Source organism: Malus sylvestris, chromosome 10 (assembly GCF_916048215.2).
Source record: "Malus sylvestris chromosome 10, drMalSylv7.2, whole genome shotgun sequence".
Lineage (NCBI taxonomy): Eukaryota > Viridiplantae > Streptophyta > Magnoliopsida > Rosales > Rosaceae > Malus > Malus sylvestris.
In genome coordinates this window covers 29,344,710-29,363,809 of record NC_062269.1, presented here as the reverse complement: position 1 = coordinate 29,363,809, position 19,100 = coordinate 29,344,710, and the positions used below count along the sequence as shown (strand labels likewise).

The following is a 19,100-nucleotide window of genomic DNA, read 5'->3' as shown; positions in this document are numbered from 1 at the left end:
TATGGTCTTTTAACTTTAACTAAATTGAAGTAATGGTCTCTCAATTAAAAATCCATTACCATTGGTCCCTCAATTTATCAAAATGTGCAACTATGGTCCCTCAACTGAAAATCCATTACCATTGGTCCCCTAATTTTAATTCAACTAGAGAAAGAGTCTCTTAACTTTAACCCAATTATAGCAATGATCATTCCAACATAACTCGTTTTGACAAATTTTTTGACGTAGTTGACGAAAAGAACCATAATTACACACTTTGATGAATTGAGGGACCCTAATTGTATAAATGGTCATTCGAACATAACTTATTTTAACAAAATTTTGACGAAATTAATGAAAATGATTATAGCTACACATTTTGATAAATTGAATGACCAATGATAATTAATTTTTAATTAAGAGATCATTATTTTAATTTGATTAAAATTGATGGACCATTGCTACAATTTACGCTAAAATAAAATCTAACACCCTTCAAGTTGCCGTCTCTCTTTTTCTGCTGCTTCTCGTTTTACCACCAAAATTTATGTTTACTGAAAGGGCTTTAATTCTCTCTCTCTCTCTCCATATCTTCCTCGAAGCTCAGTTCCAGAACTCTCTTCAAAACGCCGCCGTATCTTTCCCTCAGGTACCTCTCTCTTCTTCCCAACCCTTTCGTTTCCGTTTCCGTTTCCGTTTCCGTTTCTTACTGCTATGTATTTCAATTAGGGTTTATCTTATCCTACCAAACCCTAGGCTTTTTGCTTGTTAGGTTGTTCTTTGTTGTTTTAATTTGACTGCGAATTGTTTAATTTTCAATGAGAGTTGTTTTCCCTTCTGGTTTTAGTTCTGTTAGTATTCAGATTGGACATGTAATATGCAGAAACTTAGGTGCAGTTTTGTTTGATTATTTAAAAATTTGGAGTTTCGACATTTAAATTAAACTGGTAGAAATTGCACCCAGATGTAATGATGAATAGTTGAAAACTCATCAGAATTTTATCGAACCCGCATTTTTATTGATTCGTTACTAGTGTCTGCGATGATTTGAATACATTTGTCCTGAAAGGGTTATTTACACGGCTGATCTGTCAAATAGTGGCCGAGCTGTGGTTTTGATGGCGAATTAGTTGTCGTAATTCTGTTTTATTAGTTCGACACTAATTACAGTACATTTTTACACTACATATTATGAATTTAAAGATTAACCAGTTTCTCTACTAAAGCATGTCATAATGTGTTTGTAAGAACTATTTTGTTAGTTGAATATATGTGTGATGGATGTTTGAGGACGTTAGTCAATGTGCATCCGTGTCTGATCCGTTTTTAGAGGCTTGTACTTGACTTCATTCCTACTGTTCCATGATAACAGCTCTAGTAGTATCCAGAGGTTACAATGTTGCCAAAACAAATAGTTAGAACATTCTACTCTCCTTTTTTTAAGTGGTTAGTTCTTAATTACTATATGTTTTGGATTGCATACCTAATTGTAAGTGGGACCCCGTCTCGCTCCTCTCAATTGGCTGTAGTGCTTATAAGTTTATTGTTTATATTCTTGCAGTTGGTACTATAGGAAGGCAAAAATTTGATCGTCAAGTATGGCAGACAGTGAGACAGTTGTTGCTCAAACATCTGCAGTGATGGGGTATACATCAGCAGGATATACTTCAACGGGATATGCTGATGCCAGCTCAAATATTGCTACTGATACGGGTGCATTGCATTCTGAGGCTACCCCAGAGTTTTCTAATACACCTGGCGGTTCTAACATAGGTGATGGAAATGCATATTCTGCGGATCCCAATTCTCTCATGCTAGAAACACAAAGTTACACAGCATATGAGACCAAACCAGCTGTTGGAGTGACAGATGCTAGTGGGAATGTTGTTAGTAATGAAAATGACGCCTTGGAGTCATCTCAAGTTGCTAGTTATGATTCTTCTATGAATGGTGTTATTGCTTCTGGAGTGGGAACTGTTTCATCAGTTGATAATGGAAATGCCGAACCTCTTGATCCACAACAATTTGGGGATGCTTCTGGTATGTTCTCTTGCATGTTTTCTGGGTGAGATTACCGGTGACTTTTGTTTAGCCACATGAAACCTATACCTTTCAGTAATTGATCTGAAAGTTAGCGTGTGATTATGTAACAGTAGTTTGTTAAACATACCTCGTATTCTTGTATTAATTGAACATTTATTAAGGAAGTGTTTAGTAAAAGATATGCACTCATCTTGTAAGCATATCTGGAGAGATTTCTAACCATGACAAAATTATCTTGTTGCTGTCATGGGAGTGGGATTTAAAATGTGGTAAATATCCTGTTTCTGGTATATCCATAAGTTGTCAGTGAGCCAATAGAGACGGTAATATTTGCGGATAAAATTCTGAACTTGTCATCAGATGCTTTAAGGTTTCAGTAAATACATGATGATGCTTGTCCTGTCAGATAGTAACTGTACCCTTAGGAACAGGTTGTTTTGTTCATTATGTTCCTTTAACGAATCTGCCATTTTTCAAAACACGGGGATATTAAATGTTGGGATTCCAATAGGGAGTTTGTAGTTATATCTTCTAATCTTCATCTGTTTGCTATGTTGTTCTTCCTTCTAGATTATGGGTCTGGACTCTGGAGTTACTTCATTTATCAGTTTACATGTTTTCATATATTTATTTCTTTCGTTTCTTTCATTGCAGCCATGTCTGTCGAAGAAGATAGACTGTGGAACATTGTGAGGGCTAATTCCTTGGATTTCAATGCCTGGACTGCTTTAATTGAAGAGACAGAGAAGATTGCACAGGTATGTTAGCTGGATTTTTGAGTTATTAGATTAATCTTTTGGGTGAGTGTGAATCATCTGAGGTTGCAAAAGATAAGGTTTTGGCCGAGAAATTGTTGTTATTTAAGTATGATTCATATGAGGTTGCAAAACTGTGAACTTTCTGTACCTTGTATACGTTCTTAGATATTTCTTTGATGGTCAGCTGCCTTAGCATACCATGGTGCTCCCATGGTTTGCATTAGTGGGTAAATATGAAAGTAGCTAATTTTTGAAATAGCTGTAGTTTATCTGTATAATCTTAGATATTAGTTTTATTTTATTTTATGAGGCATAAAAAGATAGAGGCTAAGTTTTAGTAATAGTTCTTCTGATCGAGAAATTAAATTGATAGTAGTAGTACCAATTGGAAAATGAAATAATAGTAGTAGTAATAATAATTGTAGTGAGACGGTGAGGAAAGGAGGATTTCCAAATTAGTAAGTCTGCTCCTTTATATTATGGAAATGGTAATATGCAATAAATATTGTGGTTACTTAATCATATTGTTGTTCTTATAAGTGAAATCTTTACTTGGTGTTTGCAATCAAGTTGGTGTTTGCCACAACTCTTGCTGTCGGAATCTACTGACTATTTGAATATGATTCATACATTTATCTAGCAGTTCTTTTTTGAACTAACAAATTGCTCTGCATTTATATGCAGGATAACATATTGAAAATTCGGAAAGTTTATGATGCTTTTTTAGCAGAGTTTCCGTTATGTTATGGTTATTGGAAAAAGTATGCGGATCATGAGGCACGTCTAGGTTCTATCGATAAAGTTGTGGAGGTTTATGAACGTGCAGTTCAAGGTGTTACCTATTCAGTTGATATCTGGTTGCATTACTGCATTTTTGCTATAAGCACATATGGAGATCCAGACACTGTTAGAAGGTAATAGCTCTTCTTTTATGCATTGTTGGTGCTGGTCTTTGCTTTGGTAGTTCATGGTTGTATGGTTTCTCAGTTGCAACATACTGGTGTTCTTGTTTTCTAACGTCATTTCAGTATGATTCAACAGTGATTCCTCACATGTATTTCCAGAAAGGTTTGATGGGAATGCACTTTTGAAATGTTTTTTCTGATGTGCAATCCCTTGGTTTTGAGGCTACAGTATGAGTGTAGTTTTTTTTTATTTTTAAACGTTCTAATTCCATTTTTGACCTCAAATGTATGTTCCACCTTACCATGAAGACCTGCATCTTAGTAACTTAGAAGTCAATGAATTATGGCTCTATTTAACTTTGACACTCTGAAGTGCATCATTATGCAAATTGCTGCCGGGAAGATCTCATCCAGTTAAGGGCTTAGATGGCCTCTATCACTGCTCCATTTGACGGACATAGTATGGTTTTTTTCAGGAAGGTAAATTCAGCGTTTAGAAGTGTCATATGGTGTTAGACTGAATTGTGCCGGTGTCTCCCTTTCATGGATGTGTTTATCTCAGCTGTATAACGTTTGTACTCATCTCATCACAATACTTCATGTTTATGGCATTTCAGGCTTTTTGAGCGAGGACTTGCTTATGTTGGAACAGATTACCTGTCCTTTACTCTGTGGGATAAGTATATAGAATATGAGTACATGCAGCAGGAGTGGGGCCGCCTTGCCATGATCTATTCACGAATATTAGAGAACCCAAATCAGCAACTGGATCGGTATTGGAACAGGTGTTCACCAGCTGCACATTCACATATTTGTTTAAATTTAATATTTTATTTTTTGGGGTTTTTTCCTTCTCTTTTTGGTTACAGTATTTGAGGTTTTCAGTTTATTCATTTACATCTTAGATTTGTATGGCATTGAAGATAATGTCAGCGGTGATTGTCTGTGCTTGTTGCTGTTTTTGAATTATTTACTTGGTAGGGCCGGGGACAAATGTATCACTGTGTGCTTGGCTAGTATCACAAGTCGCTTCTGGAAGTTTATGGAAGAGCTTATGAAAAGATTCACATCTGTTATACTCGTTTAAACTTCAAGTAGTTAATTGTCTTATTTTCGTTTGGGGCGCCGGGTTCCACTTTGTTGTCTTGGAATGCATGACTGTAGTTGATGGATGTGCTGTGCATGTGGGTAACCTGTAAATTCGAAGTGTTCATATATAGTACAAATATATTCTATTTGCCATCAAGCTAAGAATGCCCCTCATAATGTTTGGTTATAAGTATGTATTTGTGTCTGATTTGTGGTTCTCATAGAATTATACTAAATCTACAATATTGTATGTTTACATGCAATTTCTCTATGTGCATGAACACTTATGTGGATAGTGCATCTTTACTTGCATGGTATTGAAATTTGTTTGTATTATTCCTGGTGCCAACAGCTTTAAGGAGTTAGCTGGAAGTCGGCCACTCTCAGAATTGAGGACTGCTGAAGAAGCTGCAGCAGCAGGAGGTGCACATTCAGAGGGTATTGACAAAGTAAATGGGGAAGATGTTCAATTTGATGGTGCAGAACAATCTCCTAAACCTGTAAGTGCTGACTTAACAGAAGCCGAGGAGTTGGAGAATTTTATCACCATTAGAGAAGAGGTGTATAAGAAAGCTAAAGAGTTCGATTCTAAGATCATTAGTTTTGAAACAGCTATTAGGAGGCCCTACTTTCACGTGCGGCCTCTCAATTCTGTAGAGCTTGAAAATTGGACCAGCTACCTAGACTTTATAGAAAGGGAGGGCGACTTGAGCAAGGTATTTTCAGTGAATTTGATTTCATTTTTTTATTTATGGCTTGAAGTTTTTAGTTGCCCTGCTTGTTATACATTAACTCACAGCCGAGTAATATTTGCTGCACTATGCTTTATTGGCTAAATCGTTGGATGAAGCAACTTTTAAAACGGGAATTTGAACTGAGACTAAAGCATGGGCCTTCGATTTGGTTTCTTTGAGGCTAAGTATTTCAAACTCTCATTTGTTAGTGCATGTTCTAGGTTCATGATGTGTTAATAAATTTTATTGTTTTTAAAGTTCCAATGTTATGCATGCAGGTATCTTCTTATCTTCCTAACCATCTGTCTGTCAGGCAAGGAGGGTCCCTCCTTTCCTATTTGAGGGGCCTCTCTGTTCTACTAATGGAGTATTTCTTGGGCATATCTCCTTTGTGTTTTGTTTATCCATTCATTTCTTTTATGGTTAATGAATGCACCTTTTTTAATTAATTTTTATTTTGTTTTTGTGAAGGTTGTCAAGCTATATGAAAGGTGCCTAATTGCTTGTGCTAATTATCCTGAATACTGGATTGGATATGTTCTATGCATGGAGGCCAGTGGAAGTATGGATATTGCCAATAATGCTCTTGCACGTGCAACCCAGGTTTTTGTGAAGGTATTTCCTTGTATGCTATCAACTTAGACCCGATTTTGTGGTGAATGAACTTCAATGATTCTTTATTTTGAAAGAGATAATGATGATAAAACCATGTCTTCCTTTTTTCTAACTAATCTTGTATCCTCGTAAATTGTAGTTTGTGGACTGAAAATGAATCAGTTAATGAATTAGTTTGCGTGGAGAATTGAGGTCCAATGTTGTGCATGCATTTATCAAGATTGGTCTAGAATGTTGTATATATTACCTGTCACAGCAGTCACAAACATGATTATGAACTTAGATTTTAAAGTATTGAAACTATTGTAGATTACCGACCATTGAACCCTCAAAGTGAGCTAGGCAGATACAGAATATGATCAAACAATCATCCATGGCATTTTCTTCTCTCTATCTTTGCCTTGTGTTATGTTTGTAAACCTTGCCTCTTCCAGTTGAAGATTAGGAAATTTCTTTTTCTTTTTTTACCCTACGTTAGATACAGAATTACAGATGCATAACAGAGACCTTTTTATGCGACAGTACTACCAGCCTTTCATACGGGATGCATTCGTTTTCCTTATATTGAAGTTAGTGATATATTATCATATGCTGATTTAGTTTAGTTATGTGTTGAACTGGAGATATCATAACTGAACAAAATTTTGGGAACATGCCTTCTTTATGTTATCGTTCTGTTGAGTAACGTTTCTTTTTTCTGGTAATGTTGCATGTTTGACCTGTTTCTCTTGAAATTACAGAGACAACCGGAGATGCACCTTTTTGCTGCTCGATTCAAAGAGCAGAGTGGGGATATACCTGGTGCTCAAGCTGCCTATCAACTTGTACATTCTGAACTCTCGCCTGGTCTTCTTGAAGCAATCGTGAAGCATGCAAATATGGAACACCGTTTGGTAAGATGATGTAAACAAGTTGATCCATACCAGTTTCCTTACACATATTGCATGTTTAAACCTGGTCATTTCTTTAATTTTTTTTCATAGGGAAATGTGGAAGCTGCCTACTCTTTATACGAACAGGCCATTGCCATTGAAAAAGTAAAAGAGCATTCACAGACGTTACCCATGTTGTATGCTCAGTACTCTCGGTTCACTTACCTGGTAGGTTATTAGTTGATGTCTGTCTTTTATTTTGGTTTACTGTTGAAGTTTTAGCTTATTTTTATATTTCCCTATTCATTTTTTTTACTTCTCTAGATTGGACCCTGTAGCATATTTATGCTACTTTGATTAAATAATTTTTCATTTTTTTATGGTTAAAGCATGGGCTTTTTGTATTGATTTTTTTTTTATAAAATAAAAGTCTTGTGGATCGTACTAGAGTTGTTTTTGGTGGTTCCTTTTATATTTTATGTGTATGTGTTTTTCCTCTGAAATATATCACCTATTACTTGCATTTTTCTTTTCAAAATCAGAACGTGAAATTGATGATGTGAAATTTCAACTGAACTAAATGTTTTGGAATTTTATTGCTTTTATTTTCTATTGTTCCTAGGTTTCTTTGAATGCGGAAAAAGCTAGAGAAATTTTAGATGGAGCACTCGAGCATATACAACTGTCAAGAGCATTTCTTGAGGTTCTCTCTCTCTCTCTCTCTCTCTCTCTCTCTCTCTGTCTCTGTATAGATAAACACACACACACACACACACACACACACATGTATATTTTTCTCCTCTCTTGTAGCCAATGTCCTAATTTCTCCGTTTTCCTTTAATTTTCGCATGCAGTCCATGATGGTTTTCGAGACAATACAGCCACTGCCAAAGCGAATTGATCACATAGATTCATTGGTTGTGAAGTTCATAGAGCCCAGCTCAGAGAACCCCAATTTTGCTAGCGTTGCTGACAGAGAAGAGCTATCTGGCATCTATTTGGAGGTATAGATTTTTTGTTTTCTTGTAAGATTAACATTTCACTTTTTCAGAGGTATGTATAGTGTTGCATTGAATGATATTTGAGCGGACTCTCTCTCTTTCTCTCTCACACACACACACATACACATTTAATTATTGAAAGGTGGAACTAGCACTACAGTGCATGTTTATGTTCTGTCACTGGTGAAATATTTTAATGGTTCCCTGCGAAGGATGCTGCTCTTGAACAAGTTTGTGCTCCAAGTTAATTTTCATTTGTCCTTTTGGCCTTTTAAATGCCTGAATGTTCCGTTTCTTTCAGATTTTATTTTATTTTGGCTTCGTAGTTCTAACGTGCTAACAAATGATTTTGCAGTTTGTTAATCTCTTTGGAGATGCACAGTCTATCAAGAAGGCTGAGGATCGACATGCTAAGCTCTTCATACCTCTTAGGAGCAGCACGTCAGAGTTGAAAAAACGTCAAGCTGAGGACTTTCTATCTTCAGATAAAGTGAAGCTAGCTAAAGCTTACTCTGGTGTTCCATCGCCCGCCCAGTCGATCATGGGAGCATATCCAAATGCACAGAGCCAATGGCCAGCTGGTTATGGTGCACAGCCTCAAGCTTGGCCACCAGCTACGCAAGCTACTCAGGGACAACAGTGGCCAGCTGGTTATACCCAACAGGTAGTTTTCTAACATGATTCATTTGATAGAGAAACCTTTCGTTGTTCAACGATTGAATTTTCACGTTCGCCCATTATTTTGAATCTTAAAAGTAGAATTGATTATCTGATTCGTTTGGTCAAATTTTGTTTCAATAGCCGTACAATGCATATGGTGGTTATGGAACTGCTGGCTACGCTAATCCGCAAGCGCCCGTGGTGGCGCCACAAACTGCTGCTTACGGTGCTTATCCTTCTACGTATCCTGCTCAGGTATGTTACGTTGTCTTTCATTTATTCTGGTGTTTCGTGTAGTTTCCGAGAGCTGATAGTTTAGTTGCAATTTCAGCAGGCCGTCCCGCCACAAAGTTACGCGCATCCAACCGTGGCAGCAGTAGCACCGGCTCCGCAGCCTGCTTCAGTTCCTCAGGCGTATTATGGGAGTTACTACTGATGTGGCGGGAATAAGCCTGCATATTTTGCCTTTGCAACTTAATTTTCTCCTTTAGAAAACCGGACTGATTGACTGAGTTACGTTTTTCGGAAACATTGGTTTGTAGCTGACAGATTTTTGGGGACACAGAGAGTGATCAGTTTAGTCGTTTTGGAAATTGTATTCGTGTATCGATCTTTAACATGATGGTTATTGTTGTTTACTGTAAATTTAACTACGTCATCGTCGTCGGAATCGGAAGTCTCCGAATGCCGACATGGCTCAACCCTTTAAATTTATGTTAGATTGTATCATTGGAAGTTCATAATTCTTTTTTGTCAAAAGCAGTTCTAGTAAAAACGCTTGTATTGGGAGCACGTTGAAATTTTAAATTAAAATTCAAGTGTTTTCTAAAATAAGCACATTGCAATTGCTTATTTCATACGGCACTTTTAATTTTCTTGTCACACTATAAAAAAACATTTTGGTGATTTGAACATGTTTTTGAAAACACTTTCAAATAAGTTCTAGTATGATGGAAAGAAGATAAAGTACTCACTATGTAGATTTCTCTATGAGAATTAGGCAAATGATGATATTGATTGTTGATGTAAGTTACAATGAAGAACTAGACAAACAAGAACGAGATTGTCAATGCACGTGAGTCTTGTATTGTGGCTTACATTGCATCTACGCAATTTCTGATGCAACTCATGACTCACCTCATCAAAATTTTAGACAAATCAGGAATTGGACTGTCAATCCACATGAATCTTATAGTTATAGCTGAATTCATATGCATTTGTGCACAACTTTTTGACGTAGCGCACAACTCACATCGGCAAAATCGAAACAAACAAAAAACTTCACTGTCGACCCACTTGAGTCTTATAGTTATTGCAGGACCCACATGCGTTTGGGCGCGGCTTCTTGACTCAGCACGCTACTCGTCGTCGTAAAATCCTGAAGGGGAATAGTTCTTTTTAACCTAATTGGGTAATTTTACTTACCTTATTTAGGTGGTACAAATTCAGTTGCCCAAACCCCATGTCCCTGTGTTTGGCAAAAACCATTCCAAACACATGACTTAACCCTAATTGGAAAAAACCACTCCATCTTTCCTCTATTGGCTTTTCAACTCGGCCTCACAAAATCAGGAAATTTAGCAAACCCCGACCAAAAGATCAAGTGGAGCACATTTGATCACGCTCTCATCCACCACTACTTTCCCAAAACACCCCTTGCAAGGATCTTGGTGATCAATTTGATCCTACCCAATCAAATCGACGGATGAGATTCTGATTTTCGACGGTTGAGATCCTACCAAGGGGTGTATGGTTTAAGTTATCTTCTAATAGCTCTGAAAGTCACATTTAAGATTAACATGTAAGTTTGATACATTTTAAAATTTAATAGTTGTGAAAGTTATATTTTATAATAATTAAACTCATGAAATTCATATATTAAACCAAACAATCGACCCGCTTCTAATAAAAGTAGACCCATATATTCAACTTGCGAAAACCCGTCTTTGAATAATTTAGTGGGAAAACTAAGAAAATGTGATACAAGTAACAAATACTAACAAATTGGCACGTTATAAAGGATTAGAGATTTAAAACAAAATCGAAAGTCGATAGGGTAAATCGAAGGAAGTTCATAAACTTGTGGGTGCCTACATAAATACTTGATATTTCCCCATTTTATATCTGTACGCAAAGCTTTGCTCGGGGTTGCGTTGAACGGCCGAGATTCGAAGCAATCGAACGGCCGTGATTTCCTGCCGCAAAACCCTTTAAAACTAGCGAATCGGAGGCTCACAAGGCAAAACCGGAAGCAAGCAGCAGAAGCAGAGCCCTCTGGGAGATACAAAGCCATTTTTGAGCTTCCGTTTACTTCCGGTCCTCGGCAAGCGAAGACGGGGACGAATCCCGAGGTGCCCTAAAACCTTTGGGTTTGGGGTTTCGGATTTGTAGTTGCTTCTCTCTGTGTGTGGATCTGCGTCCGATCAGAGTGTTGACGGGGACGACTGCGATTTAGGGTTTTGCAGAGTACAAGAAAAAGTCTTTCTCCGTCGCTGCATGCTTTTTTGCTGAGAGAGGAGGCAATGGCAAGTTCTAATCCGGGAGCTGTTCGTGCTGTTCAGGTCAAGATTCAATCTTTATACTATTTGCGGTGTGTGTTTATTTGTTGTGTGTATGTATAGGTGGATTTGTACTGTGTGTAATGGGTGGTTTGGGGGTTTTTGCAGGTGGGTTCTTACTTTGTGACCCAGTACTATCAGATTCTTCAAAAGCAACCTGATGTTGTTCATCAGTTCTACTCTGATGGAAGCTCCATGATTCGTGTCGATGGCGATTCCACGGAATCTGCTGCCGGTATACTGGTAATTGGTGTCTTCTTACTCTTACCGGCACGGAATTGAGTTTCTTGGTTCAGTTATTTTTATTTTTCTTTGGTCAATGATAAATCATCCTGTGTTTCTAGGAAATGATAGTCACTTTGCATTGGCTTGGTCCTTATTTTTTACTGTTTGGACCAAGAGGTGCGCCCCAGTTTGCTTTTAAAACTTACCTCTCTATTATTATGTTAAGCTACAATTAAATGTTTGTTGAAGTCTGAATATCAGGGATTGGAATGTTGTTTATTGACTTTCTCTGCATATGTACTGTTTGCTCCCTCTAGTGTCCCCGATGCTTTCCTTTAATCTTGGATAACTTAAGATTGTTGTTGTCTGGCATCATCGGTAAGATTGCAGATAAGTGGTAGTTGATGAGGTTCATCCCAATTACGAACCAAGAACAAATAAAAAAGTCACTTTAGATGTATAGAGTTGTTGGAATTGATTATCACCTTAAGATTAGTGTCATTGGTACCTTGCAGTGCTTTAAGTTGTGAGGGAAAATTTATATGTAACCCCTGCTTTATGTTGTGGTTTGTATGTTCATTATATAGATCCTCTCTCAAGTTGTGTTTGAATGTTTATGCACAACCTTCTACATTCATACACGTGTGTTTGCCATTTCAAATGACTCATTTGCATTCCTAGGTTGGATAGTTTTAGACCTTTGTGTTTTTTTTGTTCCCCTGTTATGTAATTAGCTCATTTGATGCCTTTTTTTTTTTTTTATATATCTGTGCAGCAAATTCATTCACTCGTAGTGTCACTAGGTGTTACCTCAATTGAGATCCAGACAATCAATTCCAGTGATTCTTGGGATGGAGGTATTCTTGTGATGGTTAAAGGGTTTGTTAAAACAAGGGAATCAAGTGGAAGGAGGAAATTTGTCCAGACTTTCTTTCTGGCTCCCCAGGACAAAGGTTACTTTGTTCTCAATGATATGCTTCAGTTCATTGAGGATGAAGTTGTATTCCAACATCCTGAACCCATACAGTCAGAAGGCAGATTTGATATGCAACTAAATTCTTCTAGCCCCCTTCCAGAACCACCAGGTGCTAACATCTTTTAATTGTTATTTTGGATTTAATTTATTGAGTTATTCTCGGAATGGGGTTCTTATTTGTAGACATTGTCATTATAAATTTCAGAGTACTATGCCTTTGTGCATGTTAGGATTTTCATTATGTTTCTGCTTTCCTTAATTAGCGTTTGGCAGAAATGTTTGGTGAATCCAGGTCGAGGGTAATATTATTATATTACTATCAGAGGTGGGAAAAGCTCGTGTACATTACTGTGCTTTTTTGGTTGCTTTCTTTTTTTGTTGTTGTTAATTTTGGGAGGTATCCATGCATGTATTGTTATAGCGTTCTCCATATGCATCATTGGAAAGATGTTAAGGATTACTTTGCTGGAGAAAGTTGGTCTGTATGTATTGGCTATAACTCAGATTTTTTTCCCTGCAGTTTCTGACTATGTCTATGAGGAAGAATCCAGGGAGTACGTGAACTCCGTTGATGTAGAAGATGATCCAGTTGATAAGTATAGTCTCCCAGAGCAACAGGTGCAGCTTGATTTTGAGACTGAAGTGGTGGTGGAAGAAACTCCTGTGGAGGAGACATATTCATCGTTTCAAAGTGTGGTAAACAATGTGCAAGACGCACCTGCTGCTGCTGTCGAGGAACCAGTGGGAGAGCCTCAAAAGAAAACTTATGCTTCTATAGTATGTGCCTAAACCGATTCCTACTACTTTTGTGTGAGCATGTCTTTATGTCCTTGTCTGCGTCTTTGTGCATGTGAATTTTTCTTTTTTGCATCAGCTGGAAACTGCTTCGACTATACTGCAGTTGCGCAACAATCTGATATTCCATTAGCTCTATTTTGTTGAATATGCTTTAGTAACACATGTTTTATTTTTTGTTGTATATGACCAAAAAAAATAGTTGCGGGTTGCTAAAGGACCGTCTGCACCAGCAGTAGCTCCACAACCTTATAATAGAAGTGCTCAAACTTCGTCAGAGTGGAATTACACACCTCAGCCCGCTGTTGAACAATCCAACTCTGCTCAGTCATTTGTGCCTGAGTCTGGGGCAGAAGCAACAGAGGAAGGTTATGCAGTGGAGGAAGAAGGTAGCTTTTGAGCCATATTTTACTCTATGACACCTGAATATGTTGCATTCGACCATATTATTAATTTAATAGATTATTTTGTTTTGTCAGAATGAAAATGATGCAATGACCATACTATTAATTTTTTGTATTTTAAGCATTTGTAAGTTGAACCTCATGTTAAATTATTGTTACAGGTGAACTTCTGAAATCTGTCTATGTAAGAAATTTGCCTCCTACGGTTACTGAAGATGAGATCGAGGAGGAGTTTAAAAACTTTGGTCAAATTAAACCTGATGGGGTCTTTGTTAGAGCTCGCAAGGTGAGTTTTTTTTTTCTCCTACAATTAATGCCAGTATCTTTGAACTGGATTGGAGCTGAAGTAGAAATTGGTGCATGCAGGAAATTGGAGTCTGCTACGCTTTTGTTGAATATGAAGACTTTGCCAGTGTTCACAATGCACTCAAGGTTTGATTTGATTTTATTTATTTTTTTGTGATTGAAGTTGTTGAGTTTTTGACTTTTGCTTCAAAATGCTCAAGGATTAAGGAAAATTTCTTGTTATTTGATTAAGTCCTCATAGTTCTCGTATGTGGTTATGCATCTACTGCGAATTCTTAGGGTATATTGCATTTGTCTTTGGGCATTGAATTATTTAGAGTTACCGTAGGCCTGGTTTGGTACTGAGGTGATTCTGAAAAAAGTTGGTAGCTTTTTTTGTGTTTGGTAAACATTTAGCTTCAACTTTTTTTCACAGTTTTGGGTGAAAAAAAGCCAAAAACAAGAAGCTGCAAAACCAAGCTTTGAAAAACCGGCTTTTTTTCACATCTATTTTACATAAAAGTTTATCAAACACTATAATACTGTTTCTTTTTTTTGAAAGCATTTTTACAAAAAAGTTTACCAAACACTCTACAGCTTTATTTCACAGCACAGCAAAAGCAGTTTTTTTTTCAAAGCACAACAATATCAAATCAGCCCTTACTCTTGCACTCTTGTCACCATTGATTATCTATCTGCCTGTGTATTTGCTTTGTTATATATGTTTTGGGTTGTATCTGTAATTTGTACTTTATACTTAAATGTGTGGGGTTTGGCGTTTTGATGTTTAAGGTCATTTAATTGCTGATGAATGGTTGAATTTTTCAGTGCAAAGTGTTAACTGGATTTCTTGTGGGATATGGTCAATTATTGGGCAATCTCTATGGAATTTGGTATCTAAAATTAAAGATTACTCCATTCTTTTCTGTTAATGTGGATTGATATGCTGTTGTATCTTCAGTCAGTTCCCTTTTCAGGAGGTTATGATGTCTTTGGGGCTTGGTGTCATTCTACAATGTAGTTTTGATTGTAGGGTTTTTATTTTGGGGTATATCTCTTGTATTGCTGGTCCATTGCTTGTTGTATTTTGCTGTTTAGCACATTTTAGTAAAATTTATCAATCTTCTACAAAAAGCATTATTTTTGTAAAGTGATCTCTATATATTGTGGATGGCCTAAAGTGTGTTTTTTCCCTGTAGGCATCTCCAATTCATTTAGCTGGAAGGCAAGTTTACATTGAGGAACGGAGACCAAACAGTGCTGGAGCAGCAGCTCGAGGAAGTATGTGCTTAATTTCATTTTTCTTTTCTTAACATCTTTGATTGGCAAAATTGTCAGACTTAGGCCTGCATGATGTAATTCTTAAATACTGTATCTGTTGGAAAAACTTGAGTGTTAAGGGGATGTATTGGGGATGTTGTGTGGAGTCCTCAAGTGGCCCTTACGGCTGTGTTTGTCCTAATGTTGGTAGCTGCTGCAAGGAAGTGGTGTTGCCTTCATAAATCTTAGAAATTTTCTGTGTTAGAGATAGAGAACATGCTTTTTCCCAATCAGTCTCGGAATCAAATTTGCATTGCAATCTTCCTTCTTCTAAGATGTTGTTTAGATGTGCATTACTCTAATCTGTCAGTACGATGTGCATTACTAGTGTCAAGGTTTTTCATGGAACCAAATCATTTCTGTTCATGAGCTTACTGAGTCTATTGGCATAGCCAGCATTTAGAATGTGATCTACCAAACTATTAAGCATCTATGCATCTGTTTTCATTAGAGAGAACATTTAATTTGCTCAACTTTTGGTCTTCTTACGTGGATTTTGAATTTTTCAACCAGGAGGAAGGGGCAGGGGCAGAGGAGGTTACCAAACTGAGGCCACAAGGGGGCGTTTTGGTGGTCGGAGTTCAGGCAGGGGTAGTTACCAGGATGGAGATTACAACAGACCGAGAGGCAATGGTTTCCATCAGCGTGGCACACGATAAGCCAGCAAGGACTTTAGTTCTGTGTCCATACGGGCAGAAAATCGAAGCAAAATTTACCTGGGGCGGTAGAAAGCTTTTCGAATGCAGAAGATTCCTAGATAGTTTCGTCAAATTGTATTTGTACTTTTTGAGTATCACATGAAAGTTTATTTGAACTTCCGTCTCTGTTTACAGTTAACAAGTTTTCGTTCCCCTTGGATGGTTTTTATCATGCGATTCAAGCGGGGAATTTTGGGCATTTCAAGCCCCAGTTGTGAGGGAATGTGATAAGATATTTGTTTCCAGTTTCCCATATGAAGCTTTTCTGATTTCGTTGATATGTTTCTTGTGTTTCTGTGTTCTCGTCCCTTTGTTTCAAGGGCAATTATTCTCTTCTTTCGGGATATCGGATTTGCTTCCGTTCTCATTCCGAGTCCATCGTCGCCAACGGAAGAGGTAAAAACTGAGAGGACAACCATTCATCTCAGAAAAATGTTTATACATAGGTCATGAACTTTCATGTTGGCAACCTAGTCACCATTACAAAGCTAGCAAACAATTTTAGGCACTTGCAGATGTCATGATTCCTTCGCGAAGATACGATGGCACGCAATGATTGTGCTCTGCATCGGCTTCGTCCTCGTCTTCCTCTACTTCCCAGAGAAAACTGGCATATGCTGCGTGGACATGGCTGAAATTGGAAAATGGTAAGTCATGTCAAGATTGGTGCCTTAAAATTCATTCCAGTTTAAACTCTTTATCTGAAGACCGCACACACGCTTTCTCCTCCTGCACACCTCTCTTTATTTTCGTCCCACGATTCTTCTTTTGTTTATTCAATACAAAGACAAGAGGAAGGCGTGCACGAGAAAAATGGCGTACATAAATCATTTCCGTTAATTTTTTGAGCTAAAATTCAAAGTACCTGTCTTGAGGTGCAGCTTGGACTGCTCGTTCATAGTAGCTCAAGGCTCTATCTTGGTCATGGTGGAACTCCCATATCAACTTAGCATATTGAGCCATAACTTCACCATCATTAGGATCTGCTAGGATGGCTCTAGAGTAGTACTCCTCTGCACCACGAAGATCTCTCTTGGTCTGAAAACAAACATTTGATGTCAGTATAAAAAAAGTCAAAAACACATTAGACGTGAGTTAGGTTGGTTGGCCGGAACAGTGTGTCCATCCTCTTAACCCGAGGTCAAATTGTCATCCCGTATATTAGAAAGTCGAAAACACTAAGTTATAGAAGCGGAGAAAGTTCACCTGATACAAATATTGAGCATAATTTCCAAGGAACAAAGGGCTTCCTGGATTTTCCTCAACCAGCTTCTTGTGATACTCCTCTGCCCCACGGTTGTCATCTCCTCCATCACTACCATAGCCATCCCAATTAACCTCTCCACCACCACGGCTACCGCTGCCACCACCACCAACCCCAAGCCCCTTTGCAAGATACATTTCTTGACTCGCAAGCTCTCTTTTTTCTTCAATCCCTGCGCTCCATATTTTGTCCAAAAATTTCAAATCCTGAGTTAAGCTCACGTTCTTCCTCTTCTCCTCTAAACCAACATTTTTGCCTTCCGTTGCCACAACTCTCTCCGTATTCTCCTCACCAAACTCCTCTTCCTCATATTCCACGTCACTATCGTCCTCATCATCTTCATAACCTCCCGACTTATGCAACGAAAAAGACGGTATAGTTTCCAGCATCATGCACTTGGATCTTGCAGAGAACATGTTGGGTAGTTTTGAATCCAAGAACTGATCTTCGGTGTCACAAGAAGCATAGGCCAGTCCTTCCAAGTTCCCATCAGACTGAGCCCTTCGGAACCCGGTTAGCGAATGCCGGTCCAAATCGAGGGAGGAATGAGAGATTGGTGAGGAGTTGTGTGAGATGTTGAGAGATCCAGGTTGGTGGAATGAAAACTTGGTGGGAGTGTGTTGGTGGAAGGTGCTTGGTTTGGGATCAGAGTGATGATTGCTGATGATGTTAGGACTTTCTGAGACGTAGGATGTAAGGAGAGATCCAATTACTGGTGTTGATGAGCTCCTTAGCAACATGATTGAAAGTTTTTGCTGATGATTCTTTGCCTTCTGTTCTGATTCTGATGATGAAATTCTGTAAAAGTCAGCAACAATATAATATACACACACACATGGTGGGCTTGTATTATGAAGCTCAATTATTACAATATTCAGCCAAAATTTTAATATATTTAATTTTCATAGCTCATGGAGGGCATGTTCGGGAGTGCTTATGAAAGAGCTACAAGCTTTTATGTGAATCAAAAGTGTTTTTGGGTTGAAAAGCTTTTCTTGGGTTAAAAACACTTGATTTTTTACTAAGATTTCTACAATATCTTAATAAAAATGTTCATAACAAAAGTGTTTCTAGTGGAAGCACTTATTAGCATAACTGGATAACTGTTTCTTACAAAAATAGTCTCAAACAAACATACTTTCCAGTTACACATTGAAAGAAATAGAAGCTGAAGCTGTCATAATCCCAAAATATATATATATTTTACTTGAAAAACAATGAATCTTGAACAAAGAGAGAAGAAAAATTGGAAACTAAAGAATAAGAGTCCCATGAAGAAAACCTTTGAATTCAATCAGCTCTTTTCAGAAAAGTGAAATTGCAATGAGGAAGGAGAGAGAGGGAAGAAGCTGCATTACCACTTTTTGGGATATTCCAGTTCCAAACGCTTCCAGTGGTTCAAAGGACAAACAATTATTTTAATTATCTTTGAGTCTTATTTGGACACCCTTTCTTCTGATGTATAAAGGGGCGGTTGGAAACGTGTGTTCTTGATGAATTTGATATGCCTTTTCACTTGGAAAATAAAAATTTATGATAATATTTGCATGGTGGAGAACAGGTTGTTAAGTTTTGCTTGGTATTTGGCAGGCTGGAAAATGTGGAAGGTGATGAGAAATGAATAGTATACACTTCTCTCTCTCTCTCTCTCTCTCTCTCACCCACCTTTATCAGAAAAATCACATGACACTTGACATAAGCAAGTAGCATGTAAATGTGTCACAAGGCGCCAACGACCAACCGTTCTCATTGAGTTAACACATTTGTAACGTTTTGATACCATACTTCAAGATTTTTCTGCGCTTTGATTCTATACCATATAAAAAATATGAGTTTTAAGTCTCAAACGATAGATATATGTGGCTTGTTTGTTACCCACCACATGATCGATATACGAGGTGGGCGTCGTGAGGCTAAGT

At 37.7% G+C, this 19,100-nt stretch overlaps 3 protein-coding genes across 6 annotated transcripts; 2 read left to right on the top strand and 1 right to left on the bottom strand.

The window, feature by feature from the left end:
- Positions 1-508: 508 nt before the first annotated feature.
- LOC126586242 (pre-mRNA-processing factor 39-1-like) lies at positions 509-9,399 on the top strand. 3 transcript variants are annotated; one of them, XM_050251024.1, is made up of 14 exons: positions 509-628; positions 1,541-2,019; positions 2,677-2,780; positions 3,465-3,694; positions 4,303-4,470; positions 5,127-5,490; positions 5,980-6,123; positions 6,864-7,016; positions 7,107-7,223; positions 7,618-7,698; positions 7,850-7,999; positions 8,352-8,660; positions 8,798-8,911; positions 8,991-9,399. In XM_050251024.1, the coding sequence occupies exons 2-14, from the start codon at positions 1,578-1,580 to the stop codon at positions 9,090-9,092; spliced, it is 2,478 nt and encodes an 825-aa protein (XP_050106981.1). In that variant the 5' UTR covers positions 509-628; positions 1,541-1,577; the 3' UTR covers positions 9,093-9,399. The 3 variants fall into 3 exon arrangements, with proteins under 3 accessions (XP_050106981.1, XP_050106980.1, XP_050106982.1); XM_050251023.1 differs by having other exon boundaries at positions 8,988-9,399; XM_050251025.1 differs by lacking the exons at positions 509-628; positions 1,541-2,019; positions 2,677-2,780; positions 3,465-3,694 and adding an exon at positions 4,089-4,165 and having other exon boundaries at positions 8,988-9,399.
- Positions 9,400-10,810: 1,411 nt separating this feature from the next.
- Positions 10,811-16,197, top strand: LOC126586023 (nuclear transport factor 2-like). Its single transcript, XM_050250709.1, has 9 exons — positions 10,811-11,217; positions 11,323-11,457; positions 12,215-12,524; positions 12,936-13,192; positions 13,413-13,599; positions 13,776-13,900; positions 13,981-14,046; positions 15,099-15,180; positions 15,733-16,197. Exons 1-9 carry the CDS (start codon positions 11,179-11,181, stop codon positions 15,876-15,878), a joined length of 1,347 nt encoding a protein of 448 aa, XP_050106666.1. The 5' UTR covers positions 10,811-11,178; the 3' UTR covers positions 15,879-16,197.
- A 117-nt stretch (positions 16,198-16,314) lies between these two features.
- Positions 16,315-18,797, bottom strand: LOC126586024 (uncharacterized). Of its 2 annotated transcripts, none has more exons than XM_050250711.1 (4): positions 18,540-18,797; positions 17,124-17,979; positions 16,783-16,955; positions 16,315-16,548 (listed from the first exon to the last, which is right to left on the bottom strand). In XM_050250711.1, the coding sequence occupies exons 2-4, from the start codon at positions 17,919-17,921 to the stop codon at positions 16,419-16,421; spliced, it is 1,101 nt and encodes a 366-aa protein (XP_050106668.1). In that variant the 5' UTR covers positions 17,922-17,979; positions 18,540-18,797; the 3' UTR covers positions 16,315-16,418. The 2 variants fall into 2 exon arrangements, with proteins under 2 accessions (XP_050106668.1, XP_050106667.1); XM_050250710.1 differs by having other exon boundaries at positions 17,124-17,965; positions 18,540-18,796.
- Between the last annotated feature and the right edge of the window lie 303 nt (positions 18,798-19,100).